General features: G+C 54.7%; 1 protein-coding gene across 1 annotated transcript; it reads right to left on the reverse strand.

The window, feature by feature from the left end:
- Positions 1-229: 229 nt before the first annotated feature.
- Positions 230-13,455, reverse strand: SELPLG (selectin P ligand). The gene is made up of 3 exons (XM_041728778.1): positions 13,244-13,455; positions 10,363-10,507; positions 230-2,438 (listed from the first exon to the last, which is right to left on the reverse strand). The coding sequence occupies exons 2-3, from the start codon at positions 10,370-10,372 to the stop codon at positions 1,099-1,101; spliced, it is 1,350 nt and encodes a 449-aa protein (XP_041584712.1). The 5' UTR covers positions 10,373-10,507; positions 13,244-13,455; the 3' UTR covers positions 230-1,098.
- Between the last annotated feature and the right edge of the window lie 447 nt (positions 13,456-13,902).

Raw genomic sequence — 13,902 nt, forward strand, 5'->3', positions numbered from 1 at the left:
TCTGCCCCTTGGGATCAGTGTGGGTCCAACTGCGTAAGGTGGGCACACGGTGAGTGTTGCTTGAATAGGGCGGCGGACTGTCCCCATTTGCTGGGGCTGAAGAGTTTCCCCCAACCCGGGGCTCCCAGCATTAAAATCACACAAAGTCCCACACAAACCGGACCATCTGGTCCCCCAGTGCTTAAATCAGGGGTCAGCAAACACAGAGCCTAATCCAGCCGGCTGCCTGTTTGGAAATCAAGTTTTATTAGAACCCAGCCAACCCCTTCTTCGTTTGTGACACATTGTCCCATCACCACATTCCACCTACGAGGACCCGTGGGGCTGAGAAGTTGCAGCTGAGACCACGTGGTCTGCAAAGCGTACAATATGTTCGGCCATTTAAGGAAAAGTCTGTGGGCCCCAAAGGACCAGCTCCCCACCAGGAGGAGTCACCCCGATACCCTGAAACTTTCTGCCATCATTTGTTCATCAAAGATTTATTGAGGGTCTGTGCCAGGCCCTGGGCTGGGGAGTGAGCAAGTCAGAGTCCACCTTAAAATGTGGACACAGGAGCAGTTGAGAGAGGGCAGGATGGGGGTTACTCCTGAAGGAAGCCCATTGGTACACATGGTCCCAAAGAAGGATAGAGCCCTGGGCTCTCCAAGCCCACCCCAGACCCCATGGGCTAGGATCTCACCCTGGGTTCCCTTGAGAGATACCCAAGAAAACCCAAACTGCCTCCCAGTGGGGGGCAGGGGTGACCAGGAATGGCCTCAGGAACCTGGCACTTCTCCCCCCAAAGCCTCCTTCCTGTATGGTGACCACAGCCACCAGAAGACTCTGGGTCTTCCTTGGTGCACCGGGACGAGACCTCAGCGGCGGAGGCCCTAGAGGGAGCCCGGCCAGGCGTGAGCCAGGGAGGCAGGAGGGAGAGCAAGGTGGCTCGCCCACCGCTCACCGGTCCTGCTTTGGCTGTGGGAGTTCAGCTGCTTCACGTCCTGGGGGGCAACCGCCCTGTCCTAAAGCTCCCAGGTTCTGCTCCCTCAACGGTGGCCCGGAGGGGGCCTGGGAAGGCTGCAGAGGCCAGGGGGCGCTTGGGTGGTGGAGGTGGAGGCCTTAAGGGAGGAAGCTCTGCAAGGTGAGGTCGTCCCCATCCCGGCCCTCCCTGGGCTCCGCCCTCAGGCCCTGGCTCTTGGCGTTGGGCAGGCCCCCGTTGGCCGCCGCAGTGGGCGCTTCGCCCCCCTCGGGCAGCAGGGATGAGATGCAGACCATCTCGGTGGGGGAGTAACCGCGCACGGGGTACATGTGAGTCTTGCGGGAGAGGCGGACGGCCAGCACTACGGTGCACACGAGGAAGGTCGTGGCGACCAGGGCCAGGACGAGGATGGCCAGCAGGCACTGCTTCACGGGGATGCGGTCCGGGCCCTCCGCGGGGGGCGGCACCGCGGAGCTCTGGGGGGGCAGGCCCTGACTATTTTTCCATCGTTTGATGAAGGCATCAGACAAATCGCCTCCTGTCACATTAGTGCTGTTTTGAGGATCAGAGGGCACAAGGACTGTGGTTAGGTGCCCTGTGGAGGCAGGTGCCGTGGACGGGCCCTTCATGGTGGCTGGATCTGTGGACGGGGCCTTTGTGGCAGCGGGCTCTGTGGACAGGGCGTCTGTGGCTTCTGGCCCCGTGGACAGGGTCCCCATGACAATAGGCTCCATGGACTGGGCCTCCGTGGCTACGGGTTGCGTGGTCAGGGCCTCCGTGACTTCTGGCCCCGTGGACAGGGTCCCCATGACAATAGGCTCCATGGACTGGGCCTCCGTGGCTACGGGTTGCGTGGTCAGGGCCTCCGTGACTTCTGGCCCCGTGGACAGGGTCCCCATGACTATAGGCTCCATGGACTGGGCCTCCGTGGCCGCCGGTTGCGTGGTCAGTGCCTCTGTGGCTGCTGGCTCTGTGGACAGGACCTCAGTGGTGGCCAGCTCTGTGGTTGGAGCCCCCTCTGTGAGTGGAGTCTCCGTGGTGGGAAGCAGTGTAGTGGCCGGTTCTTCGGTCAGAAAGTCCAGTGTGACAGGAATCCCCTGTGTGGCCACTTCCATGCTCAGGTTCCCCATGGTCACCCCTCCTGCGTCCAGGCCAGCAGAGTCCCCTGTGGCCGCCTCCAGAGTGGCTGGCTCTGGAGTTCCATGCCCCGTAGAATTCCTCTGCCCCAACATTGCCATCTCAGCCAGAAGTTTAGGGGTCAGGGGCACAGACTCAGGGGTGAGAAACTCTGGGGCGTCTGTGCCTACTATGGCGTAGTCATATACGTCCAGTTCTAGCTCCTCATCCACTTGCCTCCTGCCCCGGGCAAGCAGGAGCTCTGGGGCCTCCTCCGTCCCACTCCGCTGTATCTCCCACGGCTGGAGGCTGTCGCCAGAGCCCAGCAAAACCAGAAGCAGGAGGACTTGCAGAGGCATGGCACCTGGAGGGAGACACGGACAGAAGGACATCAGGACAGCTTCCCCCCGGGCCTGCCAAGCACCCTCTACTGCAATCCTGGACTATGTCTGATCTGGGGCAGGCACTTAGCGTTCAGCACCCTCCTGACCCAGTGCACAGTAGCTCCCCAGCAAACAGCAGCTGTTATTGTTTCTCCACATGAATAGATCCATCCAGAGGGCTCTGCAACTCTCCTTTTACGGTGCATAGACATAGTTTTTGCCTTCCTCTCCTTTTTGATTAAAACTTTAAAATTGTGGGCAAGGCAGGCCACTGGGGTATAGAAAGAAACTCTTAGAGCTTCGAGTTATATTGTTATGTCACCCCTTTGCGATTTCAATTTTTGCACACATTTCTAATCTATCATGAGCCCAGCGGTACCTGCTTACAATTCATAGATAGATCAATGTACATGCGTTGTCCACCGATGGGGTCCATGAGCCAAAGAGTTTGGAGACCACAAGTCTACAGGATAAAGCTGCTTGTTTGGACACTTGAGGCCTTTGGAGTCCGTTCCTGACCCATCTCTCCGTGTCCCTCTGCTCTGCTTTCCTTCGTCTTGGCTCCCACCCTATGTGGCAGCCTATCTGGCCTGTTCCTCAGATTCTCAGTTTTTCCCATCCTCTCTCGGTGTCTCTGCTTGGTCTGTCCCCTTCTGTCCTCTCTTACACAACTCGGATGACAGTACCTACCTCATAGTTTATTGTGAGGTTGAAGCAGGTAATGCCTACCTACGGAGCCCTTCAAACTTTGTTCCCATTGCAAGCCCCAGCAAAGGGCAGCTACTTTGGCTCCATCAGTAAGCCTCTCCTGTAAGTCCTCCAGGGCCCAGAGCCATCAGCTATACCATCCACAGCCAGGAGAAACCTCTCACCTCTTCAGACCAGTCCTGCCCTCAGGGAGTTGGCAGTCATCTCACCCGCCTGGGGGCCATTCTGCTGTGACCCTTCAGCCCCTTGACCAGCAGCCAGAGAGGGCAGAGCCACTCCCTGCAGTCATCTCCTTGGTCCTTCTTCCTGGCATTGCGAGCGCCCCTGCTTTTTTGATGGCTCTCCCTCTTCTTATGCTCCCCCTGGCCCTGGTTGGTTGTTCATGGGATTCAGAATCATGCACTTAAGGATCCTGTGGTGAGTGACAGCTGTGTTCTGGGCCAGGATTCGGGTATTCCTGGTTTCCTCGGACATAACAGACCCAGCAGCATGCAATCCCACTCTGTCGGGGGCAGAGCCCAGATCATTTCCCATACTTTTCCTTGTACTTCACATAATTCAGAGCAGAGACCAGTTGCTCATCAGTGCTTGAGTGACTATAACTTACTCGTAAGCCCCTGAATTTCTAGGCTCAACTCAATCCCCAGTCTGATCATGTCCTAAAATAATTTTTAATATTTTATTTATTTAATTGAGAGAGAGAGAGAAAGCACAAGAGGTTGTAGTGGCAGAGGGAGAGGGAGAAACAGACTCCCCACCGAGCAGGGAGCCTGATGTGGGTCTTGATACCAGGACCTGAGGATAATGACCTGAGCCAAAAGCAGATGCTCAACTGATTGAGCCACCGGGCATCCCTTAAAATAATTTCTTAAGCCAAACTTTATGATATTTGCACCAGACACATCAGGCCTTTACGATTATCTTCATTTTACTATGGAGGGATAAGGCTCAGAGAAGTAAAGCAACTTGCCTGAAGGCACACAGCTGGCAAGTGGCAGAGATCAGACTGGAACCCAATGACAATTCAGGAAGACTTTGTGGAGAAACCTGACCTGGCTGAGGGGGCAGAGGGAGCAAAGCCTTGGAAGAGATCTTCGCTTATTGTGTCTGTGGCTGGGGACCCAGATGAGAGAAGGAAGGCAGAGTAAGAACAAAGAGGACCTTAAGGCACCTGGGTGAAAACCTCTTGGGGTCTTCCTTTTTGCATACCTGTATTAAGCTCTTTATTCCACTAGTGAGTTTTTGAAATTGACAAATACACTAAAAATTAATCTCAGGCTCTGCTGTTTGAGCTGAAGTCTGTTGTGTTTTCTCCTTCTGCAGGTCTGCCCTTTTTCTTTCTTGTTGGAAAATAGTATATTTATGAGAAAAACACTTTTTAAAAAAAGTAAAAGAAATAGTTATCCAAAAATCACCATGGAGGGGTCCCTGGGTTGCTCTGTTGGTTAAGTGTCTGCCTTTGGCTCAAGTCATGATCTCAAGGTTCTGGGATCGAGTTCTGCGTCACGCTGGGCTCCCTGCTCAGTGAGGAGTCTGCTTCTCCCTCTGCCCCTCCCCCCGTTCTTTCTCTCTCTCTTTCTCTGTATCAAATAAAGAAAAAAATCATGGGTGGCTTGGTCGGTTAAGCATCTGACTCTTGGTTTTGGGTCATGTCATGACCTCAGGGTCCTGGGATGGAGCCCTGTGTCAGCTCCGAGTTCAGGGGGGAGTCTGCTTGAGATTTTCTCTCCCCCTCTCTTTGCCCCTCCCCCCTCAAATAAACAAGTAAATCTAAAAAAAAAAAAAAATACCTTGAAAGCTATCTCATCCAGAAAGGTCAGTCCCATTTGTACCAGGTGCTATTCAGGGCATGGGATTGAGAACACAGTCCTTGGGGTGAGACACAAAGATGTTCAGGTCCTAGCTCTGTTCCTTGTAAGCTGTAGGACCTTGAATTTCTCAGCCTCAATTTTCTCATCTGTAAAGTGGGGATAACTATCTGCCTCTATCTCATCCAGCTGTTAAGGAAATGCAACAAGATGATGGACTTGAATGTCCAGGCTTGCAGTAGGTGCTTAATAAATGCATCACAGACACACACACACACACACACACACACATTCTTTGCCTCCCAACCTGCCTTTAGGAGGCAGAGTGTCTTTGCACACGGGTGGAGTTCCTGCTTGGGGGTAACCTTGGCCCTGCTTTCCTGGGGGAGGAGCAGGGTGGATTTTAAGAAGAAGCCACCAGGTTGGGTCCGTATTTCAAAATCATGAAGACTTATACCCACCACCCCCACTGAGGCAGTTCTCGGTTCCTGGAAGGCAGAGCCCTCAGCACTTCCTGGAAACAGGGAGGGTGGGGACGAGAACAAAGGCCCCACCCACTGGTTCCTGGCTGAAGGAGGCACCTTGATGATTCAGGACCTTTTTATTTTTTAAAGATTTTTATTTATTTATTCATGAGAGACAGAGAGAGAGAGGAAGAGGCAGAGACAGGCAGAGGAAGAGGTAGGCTCCCCGCGGAGCAGGGAGCATGACGTGGGGCTTGATTCTGGGACCCTGGGACCACGACCTGAGCTGAAGGCAGAAGCTTACCCCCACCCCCAGCCACCCAGGTACCCAGGACCTGACTTTCTGCAGCCCAGAGGCTGGGAAGGAAGGCATGGAAGGGGCTCTCCCCAGTGACTGCCCTCTCCCTGTGCGCGTCCCCACCATCCCCTGCATGCAGAGGCAGCTTGGAGGAGAGACCACTCAGCAGCTGTGTTTGTAACCTGAGCAGGTTGCCTCAGTTTCCCTATCTGTAAAATGGACGGCCTTGCTTCAAAGTCTGGTCCTGAGAATCAAATTACATGCTGCAGGGAAGGTCCCCCATAGCTGGCACCCAGCAGGGGGTGTTTTACTGGGGGAGTCTTTTCGGGGCTGTGGACAGAGATGCAGAGGAATGAGCTCAGAGTCGGGGAGGTGGATGCGACAGCCTCCCTACCTCCCCCTCCTGCCAGGAGCAGTGAGGATGCTGCAGGACCTGAGTGAGAGCAGAGACCCCCCCTCCACTGTGTGTTGAGATAAGACAGGGCACCCCAGGAAAGCCCCATCTCCCAGCCCAGGTCTATTTAGGGAGACCGTCTCGCCCAGGATGTTCCTGTTGTTAAGTGCTGAAAACCTCTCAGCCCCATACCTGGGCGCCAGGCAAGCCAGGCCGGCCGGTCACCCCAGCCTGGTGGCTGTCATCTCACGGGCTTCAGGGAAGAAGGACCACAGACCCCACGGCCACGAGCCAGGCTGCGCAGGTGGCAGGGAGAGGGGCGAGCGCTGTGTCCCGCAGGTGGCAGGGAGCCTCAGTATCTGCTGAGACAAGTGTGTGACCCAGTGAGGGCAGCGAGGTGGACCCTTCCCCACGGCCATGGCCACCGTGCGGGGCAGGACAGCGAGGCCCAGAAGGGTGAAGCCGCCTCCTCTTATGCCTTTCTGCCCCCAGAGCAGGAACAGTCACTCCCCACAGGAGAGGGGCGCTGGGAGAGGGGCAGAGAGCTGCTACATCGCATCTGTCTTCCTGCTTGCCTAACACGGTAGGTCAGATGCGGCTCATTTCCTGTCCCTTAGCCTAAAACCAGGTTGCTCTGCCCTTGCGCCACCCAGGCCGCTGTACCCTGCTCCAGACAGGGAGCCCGCGGCCGCCCCGGGACGCCCAGGAAAGACACCAGGGCGCTCCAAGAAGCTTGGGACCCCCATTCAGAATCTTGGATCCGGGAATCCCGGCATTCAAGGGTTTGGAAGCAGAGGATCAGAAGGACTGAGCATCAGGGCACCTGGGTGGCTCGGTCAGCTAAGCATCTGCCTTCAGCTCACGTCGTGATGGTGATCGGATCCCCGAGTCCTGGGATCCAGGCCATGGTGGGCTTTCTGCTCAGCGGGGAGTCTGCTCCTCCCTCTGCCTCTGCCCCTCCCCTCCCCTCCCCTCTGCTCGGCACTCTCTCTCCCTCTCACATAAATGAATAAAATCTTAAAAAAAAAAGAAAAAGAGAGAGAGAGAGAAAGAGAGAGAGAGAGAAAGAAAAAGAAAGAAAGAAAGAAAGAAAGAAAGAAAGAAAGAAAGAAAGAAAGAAAGAAAAGAAAGAAAGAGGGATCCCTGGCTGGCGCAGCGGTTTGGCACCTGCCTTTGGCCCAGGGCTCGATCCTGGAGACCCGGGATCGAGTCCCACGTCGGGCTCCCGGTGCATGGAGCCTGCTTCTCCCTCTGCCTATGTCTCTGACTCTCTCTCTCTCTGTGTGACTATCATAAATAAATAAAATTTAAAAAAAAAGAAACATATCCAAGAAATCATTACCAGCCCAAAGTTAATAAGCTTTCCCCCTATATTAAAAAAAAAAAAGAAAGAAGAAAGAAAGAAAGAAAGAAAGAAGAAGAAAGAAAGAAAGAAAGAAAGAAAGAAAGAAAGAAAGACTGAGCATCTCAGGGCATGGGGTTGAGCTGCCAGCCAAGAGAAGAGGAGGCTCCAAATCAATAAGTAGGTCAAACCGAGGCCCAGGTGTACCCCAGGGCTCCAGGGCAGTTCTCGGCCCAACTGATCCAGTATCAAACCAGATCCAGGCCCAGGTCTGGCACGCACAAGCTGTGTGACCTGGGGCAGCTGAACTCCCCTCTCTGGGCCACAGATTCCTCATCTGGGATCAAAGGACAATCATAGCCCATACACTTCGTGGGGTGGCTGTGGGTTGAAGTGAGCTGGTTCAGGTTGAGTGTTTAGCACGGTAAGTGCTCAATAATGGCCATGTGTTATCTTTGTCCTTCTGCATTCAGGGCCATATCCCTGAAAAATCCCCCACCCTGGAATAGCTTTGACACGCTTCTAATCTTGACAGTCAGAGAAGGCCGGAATGGAGAGTCCTAAAAAACCATCTCCACAGCAAGCCCCAGGCCATCCCTGGTTTGCAAACCACAGGTATCAAGTGTAGACCATGTTCCAGAGACTGATCTAAGAGCTATGCATGAATCATTAGTTCAGTCAGGCCCTACCACCTCCTCTGTGACCCGCATGTGAAAGATGGGGAAACCGAGACCCTCTTGGCATCTAGAGTCACGTACCCAGTAAGCGAGGGCTCAGGAACTTGAATCTGGGTGCTCTCGCTCCAGATGCACCTCACAGTCACAGCCTTCTATTTCATCCATTCTCCAGAGCTGAGCAAATAGGCACCTTCTCCAAGAAGCCATCCTGGGTTGCTCAGGCACTACTAGTCATTCCCATTGTTTAAACCGCTTAAAGTATTGTTTACTGTCTAAAACTTCATTCCCATTGGACCCTCAACTTCAAAAGGACAGAACCACAGATGTCTTGCTGCTCACACCCCATGTCCAGGGCTTAGCGGACAGGCACTTAGCTGGCATTGTGACATTTGCCCAGTGGAGCGCAGGCTCTGTGGCTGCCCACTGCAAGCTTTTACAGGGCACAGTCTCAACTGGGTCCCCAGCACCCTTGGGAGCTCATGAAAGGCCTGTTGCAGGAGGGGACCTGTGAATGGGAGACAAGCAACCAACCCGCAAGTGCACAGGACATGCGCCTTAGAGCTTCTTGCACTGGGCCTGCCATCCTGCACATCCCGAGCTTTTCTCATCATTTCCCTGACCCCCATCAAGGAGCCCTTTGAGATTGTTTTTTGTTTTTGTTTTTGTTCTTTACCTAGTGACCACCCGTCCCCACACATTTTAATACCGCAGATACACCTGTTTACTGTTCCATAGCTCTTTGCAGGAGCACAAGCCACAGTGATGGCTAAGATTTTTTTCTGCTCCCTCCTCATCAAAATAACCCTCACCAACTTTCACCTTCTCAACCCCAAATTTCCCAGCCTGGTACAGAGGAGGCAAGATAATTTACACAAATGAATTTAAAGAGAACTACACCTGGTTTTAGTTTAACACCTGATGCTTGTCTGAAGAATTGTCTGTGTAGACAGGCAGACGGACAAGCACACAGACACACAGACACACTGCAGCCGTCCTATGTCCTTCCAGCCTGAGCCCCATGCCCCACCACCAACTTCTTGCTCAGGTTCAGCAAAGGGGACCAAGGGACCTGGACCGGGGTCAGGCTGGGGTCACGCTGGGCCCCACGAGGGTCCTGCAGCCAGATGGGGCCGCCGCAAGTCCAAGCTCAGCCACCTCCCAGCCAGGCCACGATGGGCAGCTGCTTTTCCCTTCTGAGCCTCGATTTTCTCATCTGCGAAAAGGGGGCACAGCATTCTTGGAAGATTCCCCAGCCCCTCTGAAGGCCCTGCTCCTGCCTGGCCAGGCTTCCCAGGGGGTGCTCAGCCTGGCAGTCCAGCCCCTTCTGCCCTCTGGGTTTCAGTCTGCCCTGGCTGCTGGCCAGGTCTGATGAGGGAGGCATCTACCATCTCGGGTGTGGCCAGGCAAGCCCCGGAGGAAGCCACGGAGGGGTCTGGGGCCAGGAGAATCACCTCCTGAGTTCCCCGCCCGCCGAGAGGCCTGGTCTTGGGGCTGGGACTGGAAGTCAGAGATGGGAAAGGAAGAGAGTCCAGGAAGGAGGAAGAGAATTCGAGGCGACTGGAGCCCTGATCATTGTCTATGGGTGTTGATGGGTGTAGCACAAGCAGGGGGAGTGGCATGGGGAGATGGAGAAGCAGGCTCTCCACTGAGCAGGGACTCTGACTTGAGGCTCAATCCCAGGACCCCAGGATCATGACCCCAGCCAAAGGCAGCCGCTTAACCGACTGAGCCACCCAGGCACCCCTCGACTTTTTAAAAAGTGTGAAGAACGTAACTTTGGAGACAATATTGTTGTGGATCTGTAGCTACGAGGCTTCGACACATCCTGCACCAGCTCACCCTTTCGAGAATCGCCTGGACCCAACCCCAGCACCGCTCTGAGCAAATCTCTTCACCTCCCTGTGCCCCACATGAGAGGAGGGGGTAGCATGATTTCTAGAGAAATGTTCCTGATTTCTCTGATTTTTCAAATTGATAAATCCCCCCTCCTCAGGCAGGGGCTGCGGGCAAACCTGATGGGGATGGTGGGGAGGCTGGAAGTCGAGGTAGCAGAATCCAGAAGAGATGGCAGCAGAATAAGGCCACCATGTTGATCCGGAGCCCCCGGGGCCCTAGTTCGGAGTTCGGGTCCTGCCCTGGCCTGCCCCATGCTGTCACGCAGGCCTGCTGGTCCCAGGGCCACCACCCAGTGTGGTTTTGCGAGCCAGTACTTACCGTGCTCCATGCTCCGCAGAGCATGGGACAGCTGCCTCTGGGCCCCGGAGAAGCAGCTTCTCTGCCTTGGCGACAGGGACCAGGCCCAGATTGTCCGAGCACTGCTGTGGCACCCCGGCCGTAGTCCCCGCCAACCCTCAACGGCCTGCACCAAAGGAGGAAGCGAGAATGTGGTTACTCAGACACAACCACGTGACGGCCCACACCCCCTTGTTTGTGACAACTCAGTGACAGTGTGGATTGAAATGGAGCGGGTAGTGGGACACAGGGCCCTGCTGGGCCCAACATCACTCTTGGGTTCCGGTAATCAGGTGCACGCTGAAAACCACACGGCAGCTTTCTGCTGGGAGAGGGGTGGGGGGGCTGGGTGAAGAGGCATGACGCCACGGCCATAGAGTCGAGGTGAGGGGCCCCCACCCTGGAAGGAAGGGAGTGACTGCATGCAGATAAGGATGGTTCTAGGTTCTTGTCCAAGAAGGGAATCAGGGGGGTGGGTGGGGGGAGAAGCCACGGAACACAGATCTTCCTGAGGTCTGCAAATATGACGTGGCCATTCCTTCAAGATCCATCTCTAGGTGCACAGGTGGTCCTTTTCGCCACAATCAGTGACTGGAGCTACATTGCAAATTCCACTGGGGCAAGACCTGCTTTTTTTTTTTTTTTTTTTAATTATTTATTATTCGGGATCCCTGGGTGGCGCAGCGGTTTGGCGCCTGCCATTGGCCCAGGGCGCGATCCTGGAGACCCGGGATCGAATCCCACGTCGGGCTCCTGGTGCATGGAGCCTGCTTTTCCCTCTGCCTATGTCTCTGCCTCTCTCTCTGTGTGTGTGTGACTATCATAAATAAATAAAAAAAATTAAAAAAAAAGATTATTTATTATTCATGAGAGACACAGAGAAAGGCAGAGACATAGAGGAAGAAGAAGGCTGTCTGTAGGGAGCCCGATGCAGAACTCGATCCCAGGACCCCGGGATCACGACCTGAGCCACAGGCAGATGCTCAACCACTGAGCCACCCAGGTGCCCCAAGATCTGCTTATTTTGTTTCTCTATCCTGACTCTGGTTGTGCCAATTCTAGTATCCCGGGCTGGATGCTCTGAGGTCCAAAAGGCAAGCAGTTCCAGGCTCTGGCCCTCCCTTCCTCTGGCAGGGAAGCCAGCAGGTGAACAAGTAAACAGATCATGAGGCATCGTAATGTCACCCTGTGGTGAGCCAAGGAGGGGCCCCTGACCCACCCTGGTAGGGGAGGGAGCCGGCAAGAGAACCTTCCAAGAAGTGGGTACATGAGATGACAAGTAGGGGTGCACTACCCAGGAGGGTGGGCAGCCCAGGAGGAAGCTAAAGCCATCCCAGGCAGACAGCACAGACCAAAGGCCAAGAGATGTGAGAAAGCACAGGGCTCTCAGGGGAGTGAAGGAAGGCGTCATCTCCCAGGGTCTGGCCTGTGGCTTCGTACAAGGTGGGATGCAGGACATATGCAGAAAGGGGTTCACACCCTGCCTTACACACAGGTTGTTCTAAAATGATAATGGGGGACACCTGAGTGGCTCAGTGGTTGAGCGTCTGTCTGCCTCTGGCCCAGGGGGTGATCCCGGAGTCCCAGGATCAAGCTCCTTATCAGGCTCCCTGCAGGGAGCCTGCTTCTCCCTCTGCCTCACTCTCTGTGTCTCTCATGAATAAATAAATAAAATCTTTTAAAAATATATAAGTAAAATGATAATGGGGATGGGGCACCTGGGTGGCTCAGTCAGTTGGGCGTCTGCCTTCAGCTCAGGTCATGATCCTGGGGTCTTGAGATCGAGTCCCACATGGGGCTCCCTGCGTGGAGCCTGCTTCTCCCTCTGCCTCTGCCTGCCACTCTGCCTGCTTGTGTTCTCTCTCTCTCTGTCAAATAAATACAAACTTTAAGAAAAAAATAAAATAGTAATGGGGAGACTGTGTGGGTGTACACCATGACAGAACTTCTGTTTCAGGGGTGCCTGGGGTGGGTGGGTTGGCCATGCGGGGGTGGTGCAGATGCAGAGCCCCACATCCTGCAGATGCATCCCTTTCTCCCCGCGTCAGATGCAGCCACAAGCTGCGTCTCAGGAGGGCCGGGCACAGCCTGCGGAAAAGGAAACTGCACCACAGACCCACCCCTGGTCCTGTACGCCATCTGTGAGCTCTGAAAACCATCCAGGAGCAGGGCCCTACGGGAGACAACCTGCAAGGCCAGAGGCCTGATAACTGGCCTCCCACCAGCTGTGAGACTGTGGGCAGGTCGCTTCTCCGGAGCCTCGGCTTCCTCGCCTGCAAAGCTTCGTAATACAGACGCTTAGCATTGCCTTGGCTCCCGCACACGCCAGGTGCTGTGCATCAGATCAGCTCACGTAACGCTCAGAGCAGTCTTGGGGGGAAGCTGAGACCCAAGGCGAGGCTGTGCCTTGCTCAAGGTCACACAGAGTAGGTGGCAGAGGCAGGTCCAGGTGGCCGGAAGATAAGCCCCTATCTCAAGGCCTGGCCTGTGTGGTGCCGGCTGAGCGCCCGCATGCAGGGAGTCTTCCCTGCATTCTAGCAAGTGCTCTGTGTAAGGGGAAGGGGTGACTCCGTGGCGGGGAAGCAACTTCAAGGTAAGGCCTGCGCGGCTGGATGTGCCTCACAGAAGAGCAAAGATCGCTAAGAGGATCCGGACTCGTGTCGTCCACGAGAAGACCGTAAAACCACATCTCGTGACACCTAACACCTGTGGGACTCAAGCATTCAAAGCGAGCGGGTTTCTACTTCTACAGGCGGGAACCGCCCCCCCCAATGCTCCAAAGATGCCTTCAGAGCTCAAAGCGATGATACTCAATGTGAGAGAAACACTGGAAAAAACATCCAAGTGCCATCCTAATGGAAACCTGCTGCTCGGAGTGTGACACAGACGTGAAAGCCGCACGTATGTTGAATGCACACGCAGCACTCGTGCCTCGAGAGCGGAAAAGCAGGTGTAGAGATGCATAAACAGGTACGCCCAGCTGCGTGCGGTTCCCGGAGGACGCGCTGCCAGAAATGCTCACAGAGCTTGTCTCTGCGTGGCCCTTCCCTTTCTCATACGTCCTCCTCGGTATCTTTAAATAGAAAAATGCGTGTGATATGTCAGCTTATTATCAGGAAATAGGTATTTTAAGCAGCGCAAGGACTTTGTAGATACCCTAGATTTCAGGATGACTAGACTTACCCCTCTGTCGGTCCCCACCCTTCTGGGGTGTTCGGGGACTGCCCCTCCCAAGCCCCAACCCTGTGTTTCTCAGTGCTTCTAAGTACGGTTTCCCAAGGCCCAGTGGCCACAGTGGTGGGGCCAGTCACATCACTTCCTCAAGTGCTCCTCAGTCTGGTTCTGGAGGGTTCTCTGGAGGCGTTTAGGAACCTACTCAGACATCGTAGACTAACGGCCTGAGGGCAACTCCTTCCCTAGAATAGGACCAAGGAGCTTTTTCTGTAAAGGGCCAGAGATTGAATCCTTTCAGCTTTGTGGATCTGTCCCAAATACCCAACTGCGCGGTGATAACCTGGGAAC

The sequence above is a fragment of the Vulpes lagopus genome, chromosome 14, assembly GCF_018345385.1.
Source record: "Vulpes lagopus strain Blue_001 chromosome 14, ASM1834538v1, whole genome shotgun sequence".
Lineage (NCBI taxonomy): Eukaryota > Metazoa > Chordata > Mammalia > Carnivora > Canidae > Vulpes > Vulpes lagopus.